Raw genomic sequence first — 26,929 nt, 5'->3', positions numbered from 1 at the left:
AGAATTTTGTATTATTTTCCTTTATTGGCCACCCCAAAAGTTTTGAGAGATCAACAACCAAAATTAGCAAATAAATTATGTCCATAATAAATAGGGACTCACATAAAATTGATAAAAGCTTGTATTCGTTTTCAGGCCATAGGATGGATTGAGGAGAAATTTTATTTTTCTCGAATGAGGACAAACATAATTTCGAATTATTGAGCGCTTGATCTTTTTCTGGGCTCCACTCAAAAAAAACAAAAAAATGTAACACCCTGTCCCAAAGTATACCGAAAGTTTCTAAATTTTGACCAAGGTTGACCGGGTTTGACCGTCGTTGACCGAGAAAGGATCGAATGTTGACTTTTTACTCTTGATGGAATTTCACATTGACCAAGGTACCGTTAAAAAGTATACGTTGTCACGAGTTCATAGACTAGTAGCACGTTGAAAACGGAGCTACGGTTTGAAAGTTAAGAGCAAAACAAGTTAAGGTCCAAACTGTCAGGACCCGTCCAGAATTCCTTCCCCGGAACCCTAGACAGCCCTGATCCCAGGGAAACCCTACCGGACCCTCCAAAGGAAAATCCGACAGAGCCTCCCCTAAGGGATTTACTTACCACAAATTACCTGCACTGAAAACACACTTCTAAAAACATCCCCTTATTCCTCCCACAAACTACAAACTGATTCCACAAATTCCAGCACTTCTCAAAGCAACAACAGTCCAGTGCATAAATAAAACAGAAGTATTCCAATAGTATACAGAGCTTTAAGAAGTGCTAAACAACAGAAATACAACAAGGCTGAACAGAAATAATACACTGAAATGAAGGAGTACAAAGAAATTTCTCGAAACACAACAGCAGCGGAAAACTTGGTTCGCTCCGAAAGAACGTCTACCACCACTTGCACCTAAGGGAACGGAATTTAAGAGTGTGAGATGCTAATCATCTCCGTGAGTAACCCGAACTACTGAACACCTTTTGATAATAATAATAAAATAATAATAATTAAGGAGTGGAACAAATACCAACAATTAATAATAAATAATAATAACCTTTGGAAAATAATGATTTCCCTCAAAACTCTCACCAATCGCTCCGTTTGAAATGTTCCCTTTTTAAAACCTTTTCGCAAAACCCAATGTGCATACCTCCCAAAAACCAAGGGATTAAATAATTTAACAACAACAATTAAATAAATACATACCCCAAATATAGAATAAAAATATAATAAATTATAATAAATAAATTTTGAACACCTTTGGGGTTTAAACCATTATTTGCAATTACACCGACAATTACACCTGACGCACCACACCATATACCGGTGATGCCCTCCGATACCCAGCGTCCCGAGCACCGACTGGCGGGAGGTTAAAGAGAGAAACCTGCAGTGGTCACTTCGGCGTCCCGACAGTACCGACTGCTAAAAACCATCACCCGGCCAAGGAGGGGGGCGGCTGTGCGCAACAATAACCTTGCCTGCCCACGGTCCAATGGCAACTCACGGGTGAAGTAATAACCGCACGCTAAACCATATAATAACCGCGTGCTAAACCACGTGTCCATACACCATACACCAGAACACCAATACTGTATGAGTGCGTCTAAAAATAAACATAAACAACCAACCGTACCGTTTTTCCAAAAACCACCGTGGGAAGTATACCAAAATTTCACAAAACACCATCCCACATATTTTATCCAATCACCCGGTACGAAACAGCGATAACAACAAACCACAATTTTCTCGAAATACAAAATGCAACCATAAAAATACCGCGGGCATAATTTATAAAATGTAACCAAATATTTTCATAAAATATTTAACCTAATTATGCCCGAGAAATCACATTTGAAACCACGTGAAATTAATACCGAAACATACCTTGCTCATGCATAACAAATAATTTAAATTAAACCGCATTAAAATCATAATTAAACCACACCACATGAGCATAATTAAATACTAAATTAAATACCAATTAAATTTAATTAATTGCCCAAAATAATTTTTGAAGGTGGGTCACTCACCTGGAGAGCGCAAATCAACTAAGATCCTCCTCGGGATCCACTCCACTACTCGCGCGTGCACCTAAACAACCACAGTGCACAAACCAAAAATATTAATATTTTATTCGGGTAATTCCCAAATGGATACCCGGGGAGCGAACACCAAGCGACATCTAAGGGTTACGAGTTATATACCGAATCGAAGCTCGCGTGATGAGGATCACGGATTCGGTCTTACTTTCCAGTGATCGAACCCGACGGGGTCGGAATCTCGCCGGAAAGCTTTTCGAGTTTCGGCTCCGCAATTCTCCCAAACCGTCGTGAATTGGTGGAAACGGAAGCCGGATTCGGATTCAGGAGGTCGAACACTGCGGACTGGAGCTGACCGGAATTTTCGGGTACTCGCCGGAACAGTATTTTCCGGCGGGCCGCCACGTCACCGGCAACCGTCACCGGAACAGTATTTTCCGACGGTGGCCGTTTGCTGTGAAATTTTGCAGATTTGTAGATCGTGAGGAGAGCAATCCAACGGGACCGACGGTGAGCAAAACGGAGGTCGGACGGCGGAGAAATCACCGTTTGAAGATTTTCGACCCCTCGCCGGAAAACGCTCCGATCCCGGCGCGTCGGTGGTCCGATGGCCGTGATTTTTGGTGGGTAGGCCGGACTTGAGGAGAGGATCAAGGCTGTCAGGCGCGTGTGGCCGGAAAGTGGCCGGAACAGTGCCGATTCGCGGTGGCCGGCGGTGGAGGGGAAAAATCGCCGCCAAACTTCGGACGTCCGATCCGGGCGCGTCCGGCGGCCGTTCACCGTGAAACTTGGAGGTTTTGCCGGAAATGAGGTGAGCAAGCTTTCTGTCCGGCGCGTGTACAGTAACTCGGCCGGAACAGTGGCAAAATCTGGTGGCCGGCGGTGGCTCTCTCTCTTTCTTTCTCTCTCCTCTCTCTCTTTCTCTCTCTTCTCTCTCTTTCTCTCTCTTCCCCGAGAGTTTTTCAAAATTAAAACCCTGCGTGACACTGTTCATGCCACGTGGACCAATCAGAAACTGACACGTGGCATTTCACTGTTCACCGACCCAAAAAAAACATTAAAATAATACGGTATCCGGTAAACTTCAAACGTCCATAACTTTTTAACCGGATGTCCGTTTTGAGCGTGCCGCTAGTCTGTGAACTCGTATCGACGAGCACTTCACAACCATGCATGAGTCAAAGCTCAATTCCCCATAAACCAAAAGTCAACTCCGACACCCCTTGGACAATTTGGACCGCAACTTGTTTCGTCCATAACTTCCAAACCGTAGCTCCGTTTTCGACGTGCTACCAGTCTACGAACTCGTGGCATCGTGCACTTCGCCACGGTACCCTAGTCAACTCGAAATTCTCACCGAGTCAAAAAGTCAACTTTTGACCCCCTTCGGTCAACGGTCAACCTCGGTCAACGTGCACGGATTCCGGTGCGATTTGGGACGGGGTGTTACACAAACTGTCCAAGGGGTACTAGAGTTGACTTTTTGTTCATGCAAAGTTGAGCTTTGACTCATGCATGGTTGTGAAGTACTTGTCGATGCGAGTTTATAGATTAGCGGCATGCTTAAATTTGACATCTGGTTAAAAAGTTATGGACATGCGAAGTTTTCCAAATACCGTAATATTTTAATATATTTGGCTTAAGTGAACAGTATATACCACGTGTTGCAATTTCAGCCAATCCCGTGAGTGAACAGTGTCACTCACGGGTGGCTTTTATTTTGACAAAACACGGGAGCCGGGGAGAGGAGAGAGAAACCAACCGGCCACCGCCGTTCACCTATTTCCAGCCATCGTAACAGTACACGTGCCACCTTAGCTTGAAGCCCACCTGAAAATCGGCCGGCCAGCCAAAAATCACGGCCAACTGACCGTTGATGAGCTCGGATCGAGGATTTTTCCGGCGGCGGTGCCGATTTCTTCAAACCTAGATTTCTCCCTATTCCGGCCACCGTTTGCCTCACCGCCGGTCCCGTTGAGTTACCCATTACCAGATCAACCTTCCCACCAAAAATCACAGCCAATGGCCACCGGACACGCCTCCGGAGGTGGCGGATTCCAGTGACCACGGCGGCTCGCCGGGAAATCAACTTTCCGGCGAGTTTTCAGCTGCACCGCCCCTCCTTTCCCACTAATTCCAACCCTCCGAACCCAAATCCATTGTCCACTTTCCTCAATTCGTGACGGATTGAGAGAATCGAGGACTTAAAATCCGTGAGCTTTTCGACGAGATTCCGGCCACCACAGGTCCGATCTCCAGGAGGTAAGCCATAATCCTTGATCCTCGTTCCACAAGCTTCAATTCGGTATATTACTCATAAATTTTGGTTAATGTTTGTGTTAAACCCCCGGATACCGGGTATTATTTACCCGAATAAAATATTAATTTATTCGAGTTGTGCAATATTGTTGTTCTAGGAGCACGTGTGCGTCTTGGAATTAATCCCATGGAAGATCTTGGGTTAATTGCGTGCTCGAGGTGAGTGACACACCTTCAAAATTATTTTGGGATGTTAAAATATATATATTTTGTGTTAATTGGTTATTTGAAAAATATGTTTGATGTGTTGAATATTTAGTAAATTTTTATTTGGAATTTGGATGCCAAAATTGAATGGAATTAAATATTTGTGCATTATAAAATATTTTGGTTCTAAGGAATTTGAGATTTTGGTAAATTTTATCAAATTTCATTGTTGGAATATTTCATAATTAAATAATTGATAAATATGTTTTATGTATTTGATATTAAGAGAATTTCCATATAAATTGTATTGCTAATTTATAATGCTTTTAATATATATTTTGGTGCCAAAAGAATATATTTGGGAATTTAAAAAAATTGTGGTTTGATTTATTTTAATTATTGCTATGGTTATTATTCAATTATTGTGCACAATTATATGAATTAATTATATATGGAATTTATATGGGTTTCATACTACTGAATTAAATTGATTTTTGAGAATTTGAAAAAAATATGGATTTAAATTATTATGTTTTGAAAATATTTATGCTGGAAATATTAATGGCTTGATCTTATGCCATTGGAAAATTTGGATATTTAAATTGATGGAATTGAGAGTTGATGGATTTGAAATTTATGGAATTTATGCGATAAATTTATGACGATGATTTATAAAGGAATTGTGAAAAATTTATGGGTTTAATTGGATGGAATAAACCTGATGATATTTATGAAATTTTGAGATTGGAAAATAAATATATTGATTTTATGATTTTTAGATGCACCATATACGTATTGGTGTTCTTTATACATGGATTTGATTAGCGCGCAGGTGGATGTGATGAGTGCGCAGGTAGGTGTGAGTAGCGCATAGGTGATATGGGGTTGTCCTGTGGTTGCCATCGGATGAGGGTAGGTCGCCCCTCCATGGCCGGGACGCTTGTTAGCAGCGGCGCGGTGGGATGCCACGCGACCGTATGCCGGTTTCTCTCTTTAACCTCTTGTCTGACGGTACCTTGGGACGCTGGGTTCCGTTGGTGCCACTGGTATATAGTGGGTGCATCAAGTGATTTTCAGAACTTAGATTTCAAAATAAATATTTTGAAATTTTATTTAAACTAAAAATATATTTAATGTTGTTTTTATTATCTATTTCAAATGGAGGTTTTAATTTGATTTAATTTTTCCTTTGCTTAATTATTTAATAAATTGATTTATTTTAATTATTTAATTATTTCATGAATTGTTTTAATGTGAGTTTTATTAATATTCCAGTATTAATTGTTATGACATGCTTTAACTATTTAATAATTGTTATAAATTATTTTATTTCAATTTATTTCATTATAAATTTGGATTGTTTAAATTTTTATTAAATTAATTATTCCTTGATTTTTGGGACATAAAATATTGGATTTTGCGAAAATATTTTAAAGGAGAACATTTCCAACTAAGTGAATGGTGAGAGTTTTGAGAGAAAATATTATTTTTAACTAATTATTATTTACTTACTTATTTATTCTTAATTAACCAAATGTGTAACACCCCATCCCGAACCATGTCGGAATTTTTGCACGTTGACCAAGGTTGACCGTGACCGTTGACTTTGATGGTTGACCAAAGGGGTCCAAAGTTGATTTTTTAATTCGGATGGAATTCTAGGTTGACTGAGGTACTATTATGAAGTACACGTTGGCATGAGTTCGTAGACTAATAGCACGTTGAAAACGGAGCTACGGTTTGAAAGTTATGAGCAAAACAAGTTGATGTCCAAACTGTCCAAGGGTGCCCGAGTTGACTTTTTATTCATGCAAAGTTGAGCTTTGACTCATGTATGGTTGTAAAGTACTCGTCGATACGAGTCCACAGACTAGCGGCACGTCCGATTTGGACATGTGGTTTGAAAGTTATGGACCTGTAGAGTTTTTCAAATACTGTATTATTTTAATATTATTTTTTAAACGCGTAACGATGTGCCACGTGTGACTTAATAAATGTTACCATGTGTCACCATGTGGAGATGCCACATGTCAACCATGCTTAATACCCTATTATTTTATTATTGTTATTTGATATAATAATATTATTTTTAATATTATTTAATTAAATTATTTTATTTTCTTTCTTTTTCTTTTCTTTTTTCTCTTATTTCTTTTCCCCCACGTGGGAAAAAAGGGGACCCAGCCCCGTTCTTCTTCTTCTTCTTCTTCTTCTTCCTTCTTCTTCTTTTCTTCTTCCTTTCCTTTCCTTTCTCCCTCTCGGGTCTTGCCGTCTTTTTTAATTCCGGCCACCACCTTGCTACACGCGCTAACCAGTGATGAGCGGAGGGAGGACGTGTTTGCTCCAGGCGCGAAGTGAATTTAACATATATATTTAATTAGTATCTATCAAATCATTTAATAAGTTAATTATTTATTTGTTTTTCTTTTTAGGACGTGTTTGCTGCAGGCACAGACACTACATCCACAGTCCTTGATTGGACAATGACAGAGCTACTAAGACATCTAGACATCATGCACAAACTCCAGGATGAGGTGAGATCAATTGCAGGTTCCAAAACCCACATCATAGAGGATGATTTGGAAGCAATGCATTATTTGAAAGCAGTGATCAAAGAGACTCTTCGTTTACATACTCCAGCTCCATTACTAGTTCCCAGAGTCTCGAGAACACAAGTGGAGATCAATGGCTATGAAATCCAACCAGGTTCTCATGTCTATATCAATGCCTGGGCTATTGGAAGAGACCCAATTTCATGGGAAAGACCCGAAGAGTTCGACCCAGATAGGTTCTTGAGAAGTGATGTGGATTATAAAGGCCATGATTTCAGGTTGATTCCTTCTGGATCTGGAAGAAGGGTTTGTCCTGGAATTCAATTTGCCATGGCTATCAATGTCAGGATCTGTCCAAAATTCATCACCGGAATCCTAGACAAGCTCTGATCCCAGGAAAACCCTACCGGACCTTCCAATGGGAAATCCGACAGAACCTCCCCTAAGGGTTGGACTTACCACAAATTTGCTGCACTGAAAACACACTTCTATATGCACCACCTTATTCCTCCTATATTACTATAATTTGTTTCCACAAATTTACAGCACTCCAAAATAATAACAAGGAATTAATGCAGTATTTAATAAAATGTGTCCAATACAGTATACAGAGCATTATAGAAATAAAAATGAAATTAATATAATGTCAGATAAAGAAGCAATACAAGATGAAGAGGAAAACGGGAGGAAATGCTTTTTGAACTTTCAGCAATGAACTGAGACGTCGGGCTCATCCCGGACGATCAACGTCTTCCAACCTGGGCCTAGGAGAACGGAATTTAAAAATATGAGATGCTAATCATCTCAGTGAGTGACTCTATCTACTGTACAATTATAAAGCAACGATAATTATAGTACATTTGGTTAATTAAGAATAAATAAGTAAGTAAATAATAATTAATTAAAAAAAATATTTTCTCTCAAAACCCTCACCATTCACTTAGTTGGAAAGGTTCCCCTTTTAAAATATTTTCGCAAAACCCAATATTTTATGCCCTAAAAATCAAGAAATAATTAGTCAAATAAATTTGAAATAAAATACAAGAATTTAAGGATCCAAATTTATAACAAAATAAAATAGAAATAGAATAAAAATATTTTTGTAACAATTACTAAATGAATGATAAATGTCATAAACAAATAATACAAAAATATTAATGAAACTTACATTAAGATAATTCAGGAAATAATCAAATAATTAAAATAAATCAATTTATTGAATAATTAAGCAAAGGAAAAATTAAATCAAATTAAAATCTCCATTTGAAATAGATAATAAAAACAACATTAAATATATTCTTAATTTAAATACAATTTCAAAATATTTATTTTGAAATCCAAGTTCTGAAAACCACTTGATGCGCCCACTATATACCAGTGGCGCCAACTATACCCAGTGTCCCAAGTACCGCCAGACAGGAGGTTAAAGAGAGAAACCGGCATACGGTCACATGGCATCCCACTGCGCCGCTGCAAACAGGTGTCCCGGCCATGGAGGGACGGCCTACCCTCATCTGATGGCAACCATAGGACAACCCCATAATCACCTGTGCGCTACTCACACCCACCTGCGCACTCACCACATCCACCTGCGTGCTAATCATATCCATGCATAAAGAACACAAGTATGTGTATGGTGCATCTAAAAATCATAAAATCAATGTATTTATTTTCAAATCTCATAAATACTACAGGATTTATTCCATCCAATTAAATCCGTAAATTTTCCACAATTCCTTTATAAATCATCGTCATAAATTCATCGCATAAATTCCATCAATTTCAAATCCATCAACTCTCAATTCCATCAATTTTCCAATCCACTATATTCAAATGCGTAAGCATAATTTTTTTTTTAAATAATATCTTTAAATCCTTAAAATTCAAGATAGGCATAATTTCATTAAAATCCCATAAAATTTTCAAAATTCATAAATCCATATAAATGCATTTTTATTAATCAAAATAAACTCACAAATAAATTCCACAATAAATCAATTAATATTAAAATCACAATTCCTTTAAATATCATATTTCCATAAAATCTAAATTTCCATAATTTGTCAAAAATCATATATGATTTAATGCACATATACATTTCAATTTATTCAAATTGTGCCATCAAAATTTCAAATATAATTTTGCTAAATATTTAACACATAAATATTAGATCCAAACATTTAATTGTCACAAGATAAATATAATTTAATACCCGAAAATAATTTTGAAGGTGGGTCACTCACCTCGAGCACGCAATTAACCCAAGGTCCTCCATGGGATTAATTCCACGACGCACACGTGCTCCTAGAACAACAATATTACACAACTCAAATAAATTAATATTTTACTCGGGTAAATAATATCAGATACCCGGGGGGTTTATATAACACCCTCTACCAAAAAATATACATGATTAAACAAGTTTGACCAAATTGACTAAGTTTGACCAAGTGAATAATATATGGGTTCAAGTTGACTTTTTCAATAGCCAATATTTTTGGTTTGACTGAGGTACCATTGTATAGATCTCGTTGATACGAGTTCACAGACTGGTGGCACGCCAAATTCCAAGTTACGGATAAAAAATTATGGTCCTGAGAGGTTTTAAACATAAGTTTTATATCAGTGTCCAAAGCAGCCCCCAATTTTTGTCTGTTAGTGATTGAGGCTCTATATAAGCCTCGTAAGTGTGCCAAATAGGAAGAAAAGCCCAAAAATACCCATTTCCTCTCCAAAACCTGAGAAAAACACCCCAGACCCACGGGTCCGAATCGACCGTTTTTACCTCCAACTGGGTTTATGCCGTTTGACCCATCTCCGGCCACCACCTTGCTACACGCGCCGGCCAGAGAGGAACGTGGGACGGAGGCGAGCTCGGCTGCAAATTTCACGGCCACCAGTCGCCGGACGCGCCCAGATCGGGCCCGAGAAGGTCGACGGCCGAAAAGTTTTTCTCTCCTCTTTTCTTGTGTTTTCCGGCCAACCCAGCTCGACCCATACCTCTATCCCACCATTTTCGACCCCTCTGAGTCCATTTCCGTGGTTATATTGCCCAAAATCCCCACCATTTGAGAGATCTCTCAAGTTCAAGTTCGGCCGAACCTTTATGTCAATTTTTAGGTCACCGAAGGAGTTACCGGACCAAGGTAAGACCACTGGTGAATTCTTGTCTCTTGGGCTTTCCGCCAATATAAATTTTATGAATTTTGGAGGTCGTTTGATAATTTTTCCATTTTTGGATCAATTAGTTAATTTTCGGATAAGTTGGGGACTGTGTTTGGATAAAATTGGTCAAATTAGTTAAAATTGGAGTTGAATTAGTGAAATTGGATATTATTATAACCCATTAGGTGGTTCAATTTTGAAATATTAGGCTTCGGGTGAAAATCCCCAATTCTGGGTATCGGATCCTAAGGACACGCGGTATAATTGGACTGTCCGGTGTCCAGTTTATGCAATTTTGTAGCACTGTAAATTATTTTGAGACATTTGGATTATACAAGTGTCTCTAGTTTAGTTGTTTGGAGCCTGAGGAATATTTTATTATATTACAGGCATTCGAGTTGAGTCTGGAGGCAATCTTGTAGAGGAGTAGACATGACATCTACAGTACTGTGAATGGTTATATCATTTTTAAATGATTTGGGTATATAGTATAGTATATATGTGGTTTAAATATTTTACATATGTATCATTTGATTGAAATGTTGTTTTATGCATATATAAATATTTGCTTTCACATATATGTGTTATTATTTAATGTGACTTTTGATAATATTTTAAGTGATTTTCAATTTTAATGGGTTCATAAATGGACTTGTGGTATTTAAATATCTTGGTAATTAAATTGAGATTTTAAATCATTTTGGAAACTATTTGGTTTGAGAAACCAGATTGGAAAATCATATAATTTTAAGCACGATCAAATATTTTATAATTTTATAATTTTATGTGCTTAAAATTGGTTTATGGTGAATATATTTCACTGCGGTATTTCTAATTTTCGTATGAAAACATGTTTTGAGATTTTGAAGTATTTAATTAAGCGGTAGAAGTTTAAATATTAAATTATGATTTATGATACAGTATCGTTTGGAAAAGTATATATATAGTCTTACAATATGGTTTCATGTATACTGTATTGGTTATTTTTAAATTGATGTACCATGTAATGTGTAATACCCCGTCCCGAAGTACATCGAAAATTTTCCAACTTTGACCGAGGTTGACCGTTGACCAAAGGGGTCAAAAGTTGACTTTTTGACTCAGATGGAATTCTAGGTTGACTGAGGTAACGTTATGAAGTACACGTTGGCACGAGTTTGTAGACTAGTAGCACGTTATAAACGGAGTTACGGTTTGAAAGATATGAGCAAAACAAGATTGGGGTCCAAATTGTCCAAGGGTGCCGAGTTGACTTTTTATTTATGGGGAAATAAGCTTTGACTCATACATGATTGTGAAATGCTCATTGATACGAGTCCATAGACTAGCGGCACGCTTGATTTGGACATCCCGTTAAAAAGTTATGGACCTGCAAAGTTTTAAAATACCGTATTATTTTAATATTATTTTTAAACGTGTAACAGTGTGCCACGTGCGACTTAATAAAAGGTACCATGTGTTACAATGGTGAGATGCCACATGTCAACTATGGTTAAATACCATATATTTTGTTATTATTTTATACAATAATATTATTTAATTATTTTATTTTATTTTCTTTTAATTTTCTTTTTCTTTTTTTCTTTTTTCTTTTTTATTTTTTTTTTCCTTCCCCCACGTGGGAAAAATGCCCAGCCACCTTGAAGCTTTCTTATTCTTCTTCCTTCTTTCTCCTTCTTTCTTCATTTTCTCCTTCCCGCCGATATATCTCTCTCCCTGCTACACATTTTTCGGCCACTGGACAGCCACACTCGCCGGCCATCGGTGAAGCCCAGTCCCCAACGACCACGATCTCCAAATTTCCCGACCAGACCCCGCTGGACATGCCCAGATCGGGCCAGTGAAGTCGGCGGTAGTGGGTTAAGTTTTTTCGGCAATTCTTGTCGTTTCTGGCTAGTCCAGTCCGAATTGCCACCCTTTTCCCCCTAATTTGGGTCCTCTCAGTTCAAATATGGTCTTCAATCATTTAAATTCGAAGTGGTTTGTGAGTTATGAGGAGGTGAAGTTCGGCCGGTATTTTCCGGGCAAATTCCGGCCACCACCGGCGGAATTGGGGTCAATGGAGGCCGGTAATGCGATCCTCATTCCACAAGCTTCGATTCGGTATATTACTCGTCAATTTTAGTTAACGTTTGTGTTAAACCCCCCAGGTACCGGGTATTATTTATCCGAATAAAATATTATTTTATTTGACTGTGTGTAAATTGTTGTTCTAGGAGCACGTGTACGTCATGGAATTGATACTATGGAGGATCTTGGGTTAATTGCGTGCTCTAGGTGAGTGACCCACCTTCAAATTTATTTTGGGATGTTAAAATATATATATTTTGTGTTAATTGGTTATTTGAAGAATATGTTTTATGTGTTAAATATTTGTACATTATAAAATATTTACGTTTTAAGGAATTTGAGATTTTGGCAATTATTATCAAATTTCATTGTTGGAATATTTCATAATTAAATATTTGATAAATATGTTTTATGTATTTGTTATTGAGAGGAATTGATATTTAAAAGTAATATTATTTGATTTATTGCGGAATTTATTTGTGAATTTATTTTGATTAGTAAAAAATGTATTTATATAAATTATGCATTGTGGAAATTGTTTTATGGTATTGAGGATTTGTGGAATTAAATTATATATGAAATTCATTGGTTTTAATATTGTTCTTGATATGATTTGATTTTAAATATTTCAAGGAAAATATTGGTTTAAGTTGGTGGTTTCAAATTTTATAATTATGCCCGTGGAACATTATTTTATTGATTTTATGATTTGGGAAGAAAATTATTTGTATATTATTATCGGTAGATTTATGCTGGAAATGTTAAAGAAAAATATGGGAGGTTGAGTTTGAAAAATAGTATAATTTCCACAGTGAATTTTGGAAAAGATTGCGTATCTTTTTATAATAAAATTTAGTTATTTATTTTAGACGCACTCATACAGTACCGGTGTTCTGTATTGTATATGTGGATGAGCGCGCAAGTTATAATGTCTCCCGTGAGTTGCCACTAGACCGAGGGTAGGCAAGTTTTATATAGTGCACATAAGCCGCCCCCTTCTATGGCTGGGATGACGGTTTAAGCAACGGCGCTGTCGGGACGCCGAAGCAACCGTATGCAAGTTTCTCTCTTTAACCTCCCGCTGGATGGTGTTCGGGATGCTGGGTATCAGAGGGCATCACTGGTATATAGTGTGGTGTGTCAAGTATAAATTTTCAGATAGAAATTTCAAAACCTAAAGGTTTTAAAATCGTATTAAATTAAGTGCATTTAATTTGTTTTATCATCTATTTATAATTATTTAAATTATATTTTTGATACTGTTTATCTTAATTTATTTAATCAAATTATATGAATTATATATTGAATTCTTCTTTTATGTTATATTTCTTTCATGCAAGTATTCCAAATTTATTTATTATATTTTATTACATTTTATCTATATTTGGATTATTTAGTTATTATTTATTAAATTAATTATTACTTGATTTATGGGGCATTTTAATATTGGGTTTTGCGAAACTGTTTTAAAAGGGGAACTTTTCCAATTGAGTGAATTATAAGGGTTTTAAGAGAAAATATTATTTTCAATTAATTATTATTTACTTACTTATTTATTCTTAATTAAACAACTGTACTATAATTATCGTTGCTTTATAATTGTACAGTAGATAGGGTCACTCACTGAGATGATTAGCATCTCATATTTTTAAATTTCGTTCCCTTAGGTATAAGTATTGGTAGACGTTGATCGTCGGGGGCGAGCCCGACGTCTCAGTTCATTGCCGAAAGTCCAAGAAGCATTTCCTCTTTTTTTTCCTGTTCATCTTGTATTGCTTCCTTATCTGACATTGTATTAATTCCACATTTATTTGTATAATGCTCTGTATACTGTATTGGACATTTAGTTATTAATTATGCACTGATTTACTGTTATTCAATTAGAATGCTGCAAATTTGTGGAATTATATTATAGTAACATGGGAGGAATAAGGGGATGTATATAGAAGTGTGTTTTCAGTGCAGGAAATTTATGGTAAGCCCAACCCTTAGGGGAGGTTCTGCCGGATTTTCCATTGGAGGGTCCGGTAGGGTTTCCCTGGGATCAGGGCTTGTCTAGGGTTCCGGTGAGGAATTTTGGACGGGTCCTGACATAATGCCAATACCTTGGATCAGTATTATATTATATTATATTACTGCGCGCTAGGCTTACCACGGTGCCGTGAGATTGATTTTATCCAACGGTTATCTATTATTACCACGGACTGTGATATCGGGTTTATTCGACGGTTTATTATTATTGCCACGGTGCCGTGAGGTTGGTATCATCCAACGGTTTATTATTGTCACGGACTGTGAGGTTGAGTATGTCTTGACGGTTATTTATTATTTTCACTACACCGTTCATATATTGAGGACCGTGAGGTGGGTGTATCCCACGGTTTGTATATTGGTACATCGTATGGTACATTGTATATGTTTGTATATATTGTTGATTTACAAATATTGGGGTGATTTCCGCATTTTCATATTTATTTGGTGGAACTGTATTTATTATAGTGTATGCTCAAATGTTTATATCTTGATTTGAGATATTTCATAATATTACAATGATCGTTCATTCATACTTTTAAGCATCGGTTTTTATGATATTAATTGGGGTATAAGTTTGGGTTTTGTGAAATAATTTTTAAACGGGGAACTTTTCAACGAGTCGAATGAGAGGTCTTAAGAGAACGATTTTTCAGAGACAAATCATTATTTTTCCATTATAATATGCCACTCACTGAGATTTCTTTATCTCATATTTTATTGTTTTAAATTCGTTCCCCTAGGCCCAGGCAGCTAGTAGCAGTCTACCTCGCGCATAGCTTATTGCTTGTTTCCTTCAACTACAGCAACCGTATTTATCCTTTCTTCACCTATTGTTATCTTCTGGACTTATTTATTACTTATTTGTACTCATAGATTTTTTCGACACTCTTAGAATGCTCTAATTTTAATTATGGGACTCAGTAAAAACCATGGTACTCATGTGTGTAGTTATGGCCTGTAGTACAGTAGGCCGGTTGTAGACTTATTTATATATATATATATATATATATATATATATTGATGTATTAATGTTAATGCTGGTGTTTGATTATCTACGTTTTAAGGTGAGGTTCCATTGGATATTTTCTAGGGATTTGTCCAACGGGACTTCACTAGGCGGGATCATCCGGGAGGTCCTGGGAGGGTCCCCGGGGCGGGTCCTGTTAGTTTAACACAAACGTTAACCAAAATTTATGAATAATATACCGAATCGAAGCTTGTGGAACGATGATCACGGATTGAGGCTTAACTCCCGGAGATCGGACCCATGGTGGCCGAAATCTCACCGGAAAGCTCACAGATTTTAAGCCCTCGATTCTCTCAATCCGTCATGAATTGAGGAAAGTGGACACCAGATTTGGGTTCAGAGGGTCGGAATTAGTGGGAAAGGATGGGCGGTGCAACTGGAAACTCACCGGAAAGTCAATTTCCCGACGAGCCGCCGTGGTCACGGGAATCCGCCACCACCGGCGGCGCGTCCGGTGGCCATTGGCTGTGATTTTTGGTGGGAAGTTTGATGTGGTGATGGATAACTCAACGGGACCGGCAGTGAGGCAAACAGTGGTCGGAATAGGGAGAAATCTGGGTTTGAAGTATTGGCGCTGCTCCGAAAATGCCTCGATCCGGCCGCATCGGCGGTCGGTTGGCCATGATTTCTGGCTGGCCGGCCGGTTTTTAGGTGGGCTTCAAGCTAGGGTGGCGCATGTACTGTTCTGATGGCCAGAAAATGGCTAAGCGGCAGTGGCCGGTCGGTTTATCTCTCTCTCCTCCCCTCTTTCTCTTTCCTCTCTCCGGCTCCCGTGTTTTGCCAAAATAAAAGCCACCCGTGGGTGACACTATTCACTCACAGAATTGACTGAAAATGCGACACGTGGCACACACTGTTCACTCAAGTCAAAATATATTAAAATATTATGGTATTCGGAAAACTTTATATGTCCATAACTTTTTAACCAGCTGTCCAATTTAAGCGTGCCGCTAGTTTATGAACTCGTATCGACGAGTACTTCACAATCATGTATGAGTTAAAGTTCAACTTTGCATGAACAAAAAGTCAACTCCGGCACCTCTTGGACAGTTTGGACTTTAATTTGTTTTGCTTATAACTTTCAAACCGTAGCTCCGTTTTCAACGTGCTACTAGTCTATGGACTCGTGACAACGTGTACTTCAGGTACCTCGGTCAATGTGAAATTCTAATTCCTTAAATCCACACTTTTCCACCTTACAATAAACACCCAAACAAAAGAAAGTTATCACTTTCCTAAGGGAATTAGATTCCCATTGATTTTACCTTTATTCAAATATACCGTAGGGAATTATATGCATGTATATGTCTCTCTCTCCCATAAAGACTGTATGAATATCGATTGAAATATTATGTCGTTAATAAAATTAGCAACAAAGAAAATCATGTTGCATCTTTGGTTTTTCTTGCAATTACTGGCGTTACTATCAACATAAAATTATATATATAGTTTCGAAAATTCTCTAAATAGAAACTCCTTAACTTTATTAACTTACGAATTTTTTTTATGATAAACGTTAATTTAAATACCCAAAATGGAAAAATCTTCAATCTTTCATTAATATATAAATCTATGTAACATATACATCATAGTTGCAAATTATTACATATGCATTTTACACTTCTTGAATAACTCTAATCTTAATCTGTCTTATGCTTTATCTTTCTCCTTTGTCACCATCCATCTTCTAACTTCATATTTGAGTATGTTGGAGGGATTAAGATTTATACATACATTGCATATACATATAAAAAACTTATGGAGTTATTAGGGAGTTTTTGTATTCGTGACTATATTCCTTTGCATTCTTGGTTGATGGTTTGGATGGGAAAATGAAGAACGTGGCTAAAGAGTTTGATGAGTTTTTAGAAAAAAGTGGTTGAAGAGCACATGGACAATTATCATAGCAGAGAAAAAATGGTGGCCATTTTAGTGTTGGCAATGAGGAGGAGGAGTATGATAAAGATTTTACAGATAGGTTTTGCATAAAGGCTCTCATCTTGGTCAAGTTACTCAATACTCTCCTAGCCATATGAGGTTTAGAGAAAGTATGATGCAAAGGCTTAATTCTTATTATTAATCTGTGGCAACTATTTATACAAAATACATTGAAGTGAGTATGGAAATAAATCAACAAATATGGTAAGGACAATATGACAGTATCTTACAATTTACATATGAGTATTTGAGTCCCTTATATGCCCCCGCAAGATGTAGGCGCCATCGAAGACTCCAATCTTGGAGCGAAGAGATATGAATGTAGAGCGAGGTAGTGGTTTGGTGAAGAGATCAACAAGTTGATCCGCAGAAGAGACATGAGATACATGATGTGAACCACCCATAACTTGATCACGAACAAAATGAAAATCAATTTAAATATGCTTCATTTTGGAGTGGAACACCGGATTCGAACACAGATAAGTTGTACCAATATTATTACAATAAATAGTAGGAGATGGAGTGCAAAGTATGCCACGTTCAGAAAGAAGAGATTTCACCCAACATAACTCAGCAGCAGTAGAAGCAACAGATCGATATTCAGCTTGCGTTGAAGATCAGGCAACAGATCGTTGTTTCGTAGATTTCCAGTAAATGGGATTGGAGCCAAGAAAGATAAGATAAGCACTGGTGGAGGTTCGATCATCTTTATTTCCTGCCTAGTCAGCATCAGAGAAGGCATGCAAAGAGAGGGGAGAATTTTTTCAAAGAAACAACCCGTAAGTGATGGTACCTTTTAAATAGCGAAGTACTCGTTTTACGGCACTCCAATGAACAGAGGTAGGCTTGTGCATGAACTGTGATAATTTATTTACAATGAAAGTAATGTCAGGTCGAGTAAAAGATAAGTATTGTAAACTACCAACAACCTGACGGTACTCAGTTGCACTTGGACGATTGGAGCCATCAAGTAGAGACAAACATAAACTAGTGGCAGGAGAAGTGTAGACCAGTTTAGAAGTAAACATGTTGGTGCGGCATAAAAGATCATGAATGTACTGCTATTGGGATAAGAACAAACCATTATGTCTATGAGTGACTTCCACACCAAGAAAATATTGAGGCGCACCAAGATCCTTAAGGGAAAACATTGCACCCAATTGAGAAATAATAGAATCAACCATATGTGAAGAGCTGCCAGTAACAATAAGATCATCCATATAAACCAATATAACCACCAGAGCACCATGATTGGAAAGCAAAAATAAAGAAGCATCAGATTTGGAGTTAACAAATCCAAGAGAGTATAAAAAGGCTTGGAGTTCATGATAAGGTAAATTTTTTATGAGTGGCAGACTTCCTAAAAGCAGATTTTCACTTTAACAAGGTCTCTCTTTCTTTTTCTTTTTTTTCTTTTTTTTTTTTTTTTTTTACTGAAACCTTAGCTTGACAAACTCAGTTAACAGTTGCATTTGGAGGTATTATTTAGATGTCGGTCAACTTTTATGATATGTCTATATAATTAAGCTTTCACTGTAGATGTGTCATTATGATGTTTAAAAGTAAACTAATAAATTTTTTTTTGTGGGGGAAATCATATACAGTCTACTGGATAAAAAGGAAACTGCCCAACGTGAGTTCGAAATATTTGGAGCCCATATCATAGTTGGGCTTGTATAAGAGAGACAGTTTGTAAAAATCACAGTACGATATGGGCTTATCTAATTTGTTATGTTTTTATTGGATTGCTCGCATATTCTTTAATAAAACTGTCATATTGGGATTATTTGGGATTATTTTCAAAAATCTCTGTCTACCCTCGTTAGCCATAAATACACTTAGCCATTTATTTGCTATTCTATTTTCCACCGTTCAGTTTTTGTTAGCAACTCGTGTCCACAAGTTTCATAGGGCACTGCCTGATGGTGAAAAGGCGTTGGCCTTTACCATCCGCAAATATGTTCCACTTCTTGTTGTTGCAAATCCAAGGTTCTCGTTTAGTTTATTTATTTCTTTTTTTTTTCTTTTTTTTTTTTTTGGGGGGGACACAGAACGAAAATTCCCAATTTAATTAATAAATAAATTTGTGTAAGTTTTCCGCCTTTCTTGTATATCTAATATCTATTTACAACAATTGTAAATTTCCATATGAGCACGTAACACTTTCCTTTACAAAATGCATTCACTCTTTGGTTATGAACATTTCTGATATTCTTATTATCTCCTAGCCTGCTTTTCTTTGTTTTTTTTTTTTTTGTTTGCGTGCACGTCGAGAAAAGCTTACTGATTTGGCTGCAAATTTTTTTTTTTTTAAGAGAATATTTCATCTAGATTCTTTTAAATTTGTATTAATTTCAATTTAATCTTTTAGATTTTGAAAATTACAATTTGGAACCCTTATAGAAAATATAGATGAAATTATTTTAAAAAATATGAATGAAATAAGAGAGAAGAAAAATAAAAACTGTTTGAAATCTAAGAAGAGGTAAGTGACATTTTTAAAAACTAAAGGATTAAATTTAAATGAATGAAAACTTGAGGATGTCTATATAGAATATTTCCTTTTTCTTATTCACCTGAAAAAAAAAAACAAAAAAAAAAATAGTTAACAGGCTCCAAATCTTGTAATTTTATCTGTTCTTTTCTTTCTAAATCTTCCTATTTCTGTGTAGCATTTGTCATTCATAATATATATACTACTTAGAAGAGTTCAAAATTTTCAATTTTCTTCATGTGAACCAATAATTTAATCAGTAGAATTTTGTACTATTTGCCTTTATTGGCCATCCCAAACATGTTGATAATGACCTTTATTAGAAAGCAATAAAACCAAAAAAGAAAAAAGAAAAAATCTTATTCACTCTATCTTGACCAGGCAAGATATTCAGCCAAGAATATTTATACATGCGTACTGATCTTAAAAGGAGAGGAAAGCAACGGTAAAATAATTCTAATTCCTGTATGATTTCTCTTCATATAAACATAAAGAAAGAGCATTCCTTTGGGTGCGGTGTCAGAGTGTGTTTTCATATGTGGTTCAAACGGTTAGCTAGAATTTTGAAACTTTGATTTCTTCCTTGTGCTGTTGATTAGTGCCCTGGCATAAGTTATAATGATCATTGACTTCATCAGCTGAAAGATCAACAAAAATTAGCTAACTATTAATGTCCATAAAAAATAGGGGATCACATAAAATTGATAAAAGCTCGTAGGCGATTTGAAACCATAGGATGGAATGAGGACAAACCTTTTTTTCTTTTTTTTTTCTTGTTTTGGTAAATGGAATGAGGACAAAAATGATTTTGAATTATTGGTTTTGGCAAACATCATCAAGCTAGAGAAAAGTTCTGTGCCTGACGTGTGTGTATATATATATATGCGCAACATGAAGACTGCTAAGTCAACAAGAAAAGAAAAAGAAGAAGTGATTCTTTCAATTTTCAAAGTTCACGGATTTTTGGCTTCTAAGGTGATAAGAAAAAGATTATTTGTTGGAGCTCAGTTAAAACTACTCGAGAAAATTGACTAATGAGCTTGCTCTGTTTCCTCTATTTTGCAATTTTTTGTTTTTTTTTGTTTTTTACTATATACTAAATTTTTGTTGCTTTTCTATTTCCAAAGGAAGATGAGCTTGTTAATTTGTTAATTATTTTATATAAAGAATCAGATTTACATATTGGAGCCTTGGTTTTTGTCTTCCAATAATTTGCTATTATATTTTCCACCACCATTCACTTTTTGTCAGCAAATCTTGTCCACAAGTTTTTTGGGCACCACCTGACGTTGAAAAGACACTGGCCTTTACCATCCATATAAATGCTCATCTTGTTGCAAATCCGAAGTTTAATGGGCACTACCTGATGGTGAAAAGGCACTGACCTTTACCATCCACAAAAATGTTCTACCTCTGGTTGTTGCAAATCTAAAGTTACTGCTTTAGCTTGATTTTTTCTTCCTTTTTTTTTTTTTTTTTTTTTTTTTGGGCACAGAAATATTTTGTCTGAAAGTGTCTTTTGTGTTTGTCAAAAATTTTTTTTGGGAACACGTCAAAAAAGCTTGTTGATTGGTTTACAAATGTTTTTTTTTTTTTTTAATTCACCAGAAAAAAAAATTAATTAACAGGCTCCAAATCTTGTAATTTTATCTGTTCTTTTCTTACTAAATCTTCCTATTTCTCTGTAGCAGTTGTCATTGAATATATATACTATTTAGAAGGGTTCAAAATTTTCAATTTTAATCCTTTTGAAATTTGACTCAAATTCTCATGTGAACCAGTAATTTAATTGGTAGAACTTTGTACCATTTGCCTTTATTGGCCACCCCAAAAGTTTTGAAAATTCAACAACAAAAATGAGCTAATAAATAATGTCCATACTAACCACCCCAAAAGTTTTGAAAAATCAACAACAAAAATGAGCTAATAAATAATGTCCATACTAACCACCCCAAAAGTTTTGAAAAATTAACAACAAAAATGAGCTAATAAATAATGTCCATAACAAATAGGGAATCACATAAAATTGATAAAAGCTTGTAGGAGACTTCAAACCATAGTTTGGAATGAGGACAAACATAATTTTGTGGAATGAGGACAAAATTATTGGGGGATTGATCTTTTTCTGGGCTTAGAATTTATATGCAGGTTTTGTATCATTCCCGTGAACAATCGTCTTTTTCACAAAAATTTTTACAAATACTTTTTAATTCATTAAATGATTTTCTTTAGCCTTGCATGAGCCAGCTGGCTCCATCAAACTTTTTATTTGGTCCAATTAAAAGTTCTCATATTAAACAGTTAAATATATGTAGAAATCATGGTCCATGTCGTTTTGTAACAGGTTAAATATAGGTGTTCATGTCTTTCTATGGAGGATCTTCAATAATAAATATGGATTATTGTTTATGGAACATAGAAAATTGATATCATTTATATTTCAATGGCATAAATGTATAGTTAATTTTAAAATTGTTATACAATTATAATGTGCAAAAAGCTTTAAAATTGACTTTTAAAAGAAAATATTACTATTAATAAAATTTTACAAAGTCAGAGCTTCTAAAAATAGTCACTTTGATAAATATCTAATAGTTTTTTTCTTGCCAAATGATCTTGATAGGGTTTTTAAACAAACCCATTAATAATAAGTTTTTTTTTTTTAATGACACCTTTTTTTTTAATATGGCAAAAAAAAAAAAATTCTATCAATAAACAAAGCCGTTATAGATATTATTATGTATGATATACGCATATTCCACCTTCTTACTTAATATTTGAGGTGGTTGGAGCGATTAAGATTTCTATACATACATTGCATACATACATATAAAAAAAAATTATTTTACTCACTAGCTACATGTAATTTGAAATAATAATTTATATAGTAATTTTTCACGAGGCATCCTCATGCTTAGCGCCCATTACATATTATCTATATGATATTTCATCCCAATTATAGATAATCCAAAGTATGTTTGATGCTAATACCTAATAGAATAAAATTATCAATATTTTATTGGATGATGTATTTAATGTCTAATTACATATAATTTAAGATGAAATATTTAATAAATTATATACAATTAGGTATCTATCAAGCAACATAAAAATGTCTCGCCCAAAAAAATATTGATATCTATATATATATATATATATATTAATATTTAGTAGGGGAATACCTGACTTTATGGATTTGGAATTTTTATAAAAAGTGTTAAGGATTGTAACATCCCATCTCGAGTTAAATTTGAAATCAAATATTAATTATTGTTTTATCCAATAATTAAACATTTGTAACCTAAGCATCCCTAATTTAGTTTTAAACATTTGTGACCTAAGAATCCCTGATTTAGTTTTGCCACATAGGCATCTCTCATTTTAATTAAATGAAAGATTTCCTAACAGGGCTCTAGCAGTTTCTTCTCTCTATCTCTCTATGTATGTAATCTTATAAGGAGTTGGAAAACCTCAGCCGGTGAAGATCTTAGAGATGAATGAAATCTCCAGCTTGTGGCAACCCTTTTCCTTCATCGTCCTAATCATCTCTACCATTTTTCTCATCCTCATCTACAAATGGTACTCCACCGCCATTAATAAAAGCTCACCACCTTCTCCAACAAAGCTCCCAATCATAGGAAACTTACACCAACTCGGTCTCCATCCTCATCGTTCACTGCAAACCTTAGCCCGACGCCATGGACCTCTCATGCTGCTTCACTTCGGCAGCATTCCGGTCCTCGTCGTCTCATCCGCCGAACTCGCTAAGCAGATAATGAAAACCCATGACATAACCTTCTCAGACAGACCCAAGTTGATAGCCTTCGATAAGCTTCTCTACAATTGCAAAGATGTAGGATTGGCCCCGTACGGAGAGTACTGGAGGCAGGCTAAAAGCGTCAGCGTTTTACATCTTCTTAGCAACAAAAGGGTTCAGTCTTTTAGAGTTGTGAGAGAAGAAGAAACCACATCCATGTTGGAGAAGATCGAAAAGTGTTGCTCATCTTCTTCGTCTCTGAATTTAAGTCAGGTTTTCACGAAGCTTACGAACGATGTTGTTTGTAGGGTGGCTTTGGGGAGGAAATACAATGATGGTGAAGATGGGAAGAAGTTCAAGAAGCTTTTGGGGGATTTCGCGGAGTTATTAGGGACTTTTTTTATTGGTGATTATATTCCTTTGCTTTCTTGGTTGAGCTTTGTCAGTGGTTTGGATGGGAAATTGAAGAAAGTGGCTAAAGAGTTCGATGAGTTTTTGGAAAATGTGATTGAAGAGCATGTTCATGTTGGAAATGAGGACTATAAGGATTTCACAGACATTCTGCTTCATCTTCAGAAAGAAAACGTGCCTGGATTTTCTTTAGATAGAGTTTGCATAAAGGCTCTTGTCTTGGTAAGGTTAATTCTCTTAGCTAAAAAAATAAAGAAACTAAATAGTTCTCAGAATTCATTGTCTGTGGTAATTTTTGTCTCACACGTAACCTATTTATTATCCATCAATATATATATATATATAGGATAATTGTCCAATCATGATATCGCTGCAAAAAATTAAGTTGAAATAAAAATGATCAACTTTCAAAATGAGGATATCCTGATTATATCAAGACTGTACATATATGTACACTTCTATCATTTATGTGTATGCTTACTCTTGGTTACCAAAAAATTGTGTATGCTTAATGAAAAACATTTAACAAATGAGTTGTTTATAAAAGATCACTTGGAAAGCCGAATAATTGTAAAACATTATTTATATAAATCATATCAAATTACCACTAATTTCAAAATCTAAAGCTGTCAGTAAGTGCGTTTAATATGCATATTTAGTTTTTGTCTATCAAATCATTTGGTGAGTTAATTATTTATTTGTTTACCTTTTTAGGATATGTTTGTTGGAGGTACACACACTACATCCACAGCCTTAGAGTGGGCAGTGACAGAGCTACTAAGACATCCAAAAATCATGCACAAACTCCAAACTGAGATCAGATCAGTTGCAGGTTCCAAAACCTTCATCACAGAGGATGATTTGGAAGCAATGGTTTATCTGAAAGCAGTCATCAAAGAGACTCTTCGTTTACATCCTCCACTTCCATTACTAGTTCCCAGAGCGTCAAGAACAAAAGTGGAGATCAATGGCTATGAAATCCAACCAGGTTATCAGGTCTATATCAATGCCTGGGCTATTGGAAGAGACCCAATTTCATGGGAAAGACCCGAAGAGTTCGACCCGGATAGGTTCTTGAGAAGTGATGTGGACTATAAAGGCCATGATTTCCAGTTGATTCCTTTTGGAGCTGGAAGGAGAGGTTGTCCTGGAATTCATTTTGCCATGGCTATCAAGGAGCTTGCTTTGGCAAATTTGGTTCACAGGTTTGACTGGGGATTACCGGGAGGTGCTAGACGTGAGGATTTGGATCTCTCTGAAGCTAATGGTATGTCCATTCATCGAAAGTTTCCTCTCATTGCTCTTCCAGCTCTATATGATCCATTATGCTAATTAATAATTAAGGAGCTACACTAAAAATAAAAGCATCTAAGATTACATCGTTAAAATAAAAAGCATATTAGAGAATCTTATAAAAAATAAAGTGGTTGATTTTTTATCCAACTCTAATGGTACTCTTTATCACTCTTTAATTTTTCATCTCTCAATAAATAATTAATATTTACTTTGCTCTATAGTTTTTTTCATTAATGACTCCTCTTTGTATACATTCATATATATATATATATATATATATATGAATGAAATCAAATAAATTATATTAATTGTGCGTAGAAAAATGTTGTTCTAATAAGTCTATGCCTTAAAAACTTCATAAAAAGAATGAGTTTGATTTTCTATATTTGGAGTTTGGCTTTCTATTTTTGGAGCGTCTCCAAATTCCACTTTTATTGTAATTTTTCTATTTAAAGAGTGCATTGGAGTTATGAAAATGAGGTTTTAACTCATTAAGATAGAAAAAAAAAAAAAAAAACATGAGGCTTTTAAATAATCTATTGGAGATACTCAAACTATGAGTGATATGCAGAATTAAACAGATAAAAGCATCTCCAATATGCTCTTTAATTAATAGCGTCATCCTCTTTAAAATAAAGAGTCAACTATCTTTTGTAAGGTCTCAAACAATTTTTTTTAAATTCAAAAATTAATATGTTGAAGAATATCGGTGGGAAAATAAAAAGAAAAAGAAAGAAAGAGTGATTGAATTCAGATTTTATCTTTCTTAGTGAAAAACATTTCTCTCTTCCTATATACAGTGATTCTACATCACTGGGAAATTTTTCTTTCTTCATCTGTTTTTTGGGTGTGCTTGTTTTGTGTACAATATTCTTGTTTGGCTGCTGCGATTTACTACTTGAGAAAACTTAACTAATGAGCTTGCTCTGTTTCCTCTGTTTTGCAATTTTTTTTTTTTCTATATAATAAATTTTTGTTGCTTTTCTATTTCCATAGGAAGATGAGCTTGTTAATTTGTCAATTTATTTATATAAAGAATCCGATATACATATTGGATCCTTGATTTTTCTCTTCCAATAATTTGCTATTGTATTTTCCACCATTCAGTTTTTGTTAGCAAGTCTTGTCCACAAGTTTCATTGGGCACTGCCTGATGTTGAAAAGGCACTGGCCTTTACCATCCACAGATATGTTCAACTTCTTCTAGTTGCATATTCAAAGTCCTACTAGTTTGGTTTGTTTGTTCCTTTTTTCAACAGAAATATTTTGTTTGAAAGTGTCTTTGATGTTTGTCAAAATCCCATTATTGGGAGCAGGTCAAAAAAGCTTCTTGATTGGTTTGCCCTTTTTTTTTTTTTTTTTTTTTTTGGTGGTTTTCAATTCATCAGAAAAAAAAAATTAATTAACAGGCTCCAAATCTTGTAATTTTAGCAGTTCTTTTTTTTTTTTTTTTCCCCCTAATTCTTCCTATTTCTCTATAGCATTTGTCATTGAATATATATAGTATTTAGAAGGGTTCAAATTTTTCAATTTTCATCCTTTTGAAATTTGACTCAAATTTTCATGTGAACCAGTAATTTAATTAGTAGAATTTTGTACTATTTTCCTTTATTGGCCACCCCAAATGTTTTGAGAGATCAACAACCAAAATTAGGAAATAAATTATGTCCATAATAAATAGGGAATCAC

The 26,929-nt window shown here is 35.4% G+C and overlaps 2 protein-coding genes across 2 annotated transcripts; both read left to right on the top strand.

The window, feature by feature from the left end:
* The first annotated feature begins 6,956 nt into the window (after positions 1 to 6,956).
* On the top strand, positions 6,957 to 7,438 carry LOC125422593 (cytochrome P450 736A117). Its single transcript, XM_048474661.2, has one exon. The coding sequence runs from the start codon at positions 6,980 to 6,982 to the stop codon at positions 7,436 to 7,438; it is 459 nt and encodes a 152-aa protein (XP_048330618.1). The 5' UTR covers positions 6,957 to 6,979.
* Positions 7,439 to 23,095: 15,657 nt separating this feature from the next.
* LOC107418333 (cytochrome P450 736A117) lies at positions 23,096 to 25,458 on the top strand. Its single transcript, XM_016027016.4, has 2 exons — positions 23,096 to 24,166; positions 24,659 to 25,458. Exons 1-2 carry the CDS (start codon positions 23,270 to 23,272, stop codon positions 25,274 to 25,276), a joined length of 1,515 nt encoding a protein of 504 aa, XP_015882502.2. The 5' UTR covers positions 23,096 to 23,269; the 3' UTR covers positions 25,277 to 25,458.
* The last annotated feature ends 1,471 nt before the right edge of the window (positions 25,459 to 26,929 follow it).

This window comes from Ziziphus jujuba, chromosome 2, assembly GCF_031755915.1.
Source record: "Ziziphus jujuba cultivar Dongzao chromosome 2, ASM3175591v1".
NCBI classification, from domain to species: Eukaryota; Viridiplantae; Streptophyta; class Magnoliopsida; order Rosales; family Rhamnaceae; genus Ziziphus; species Ziziphus jujuba.
Note: the sequence above shows the minus strand (reverse complement) of the source record. Positions and strands in the feature narration are given on the sequence as shown.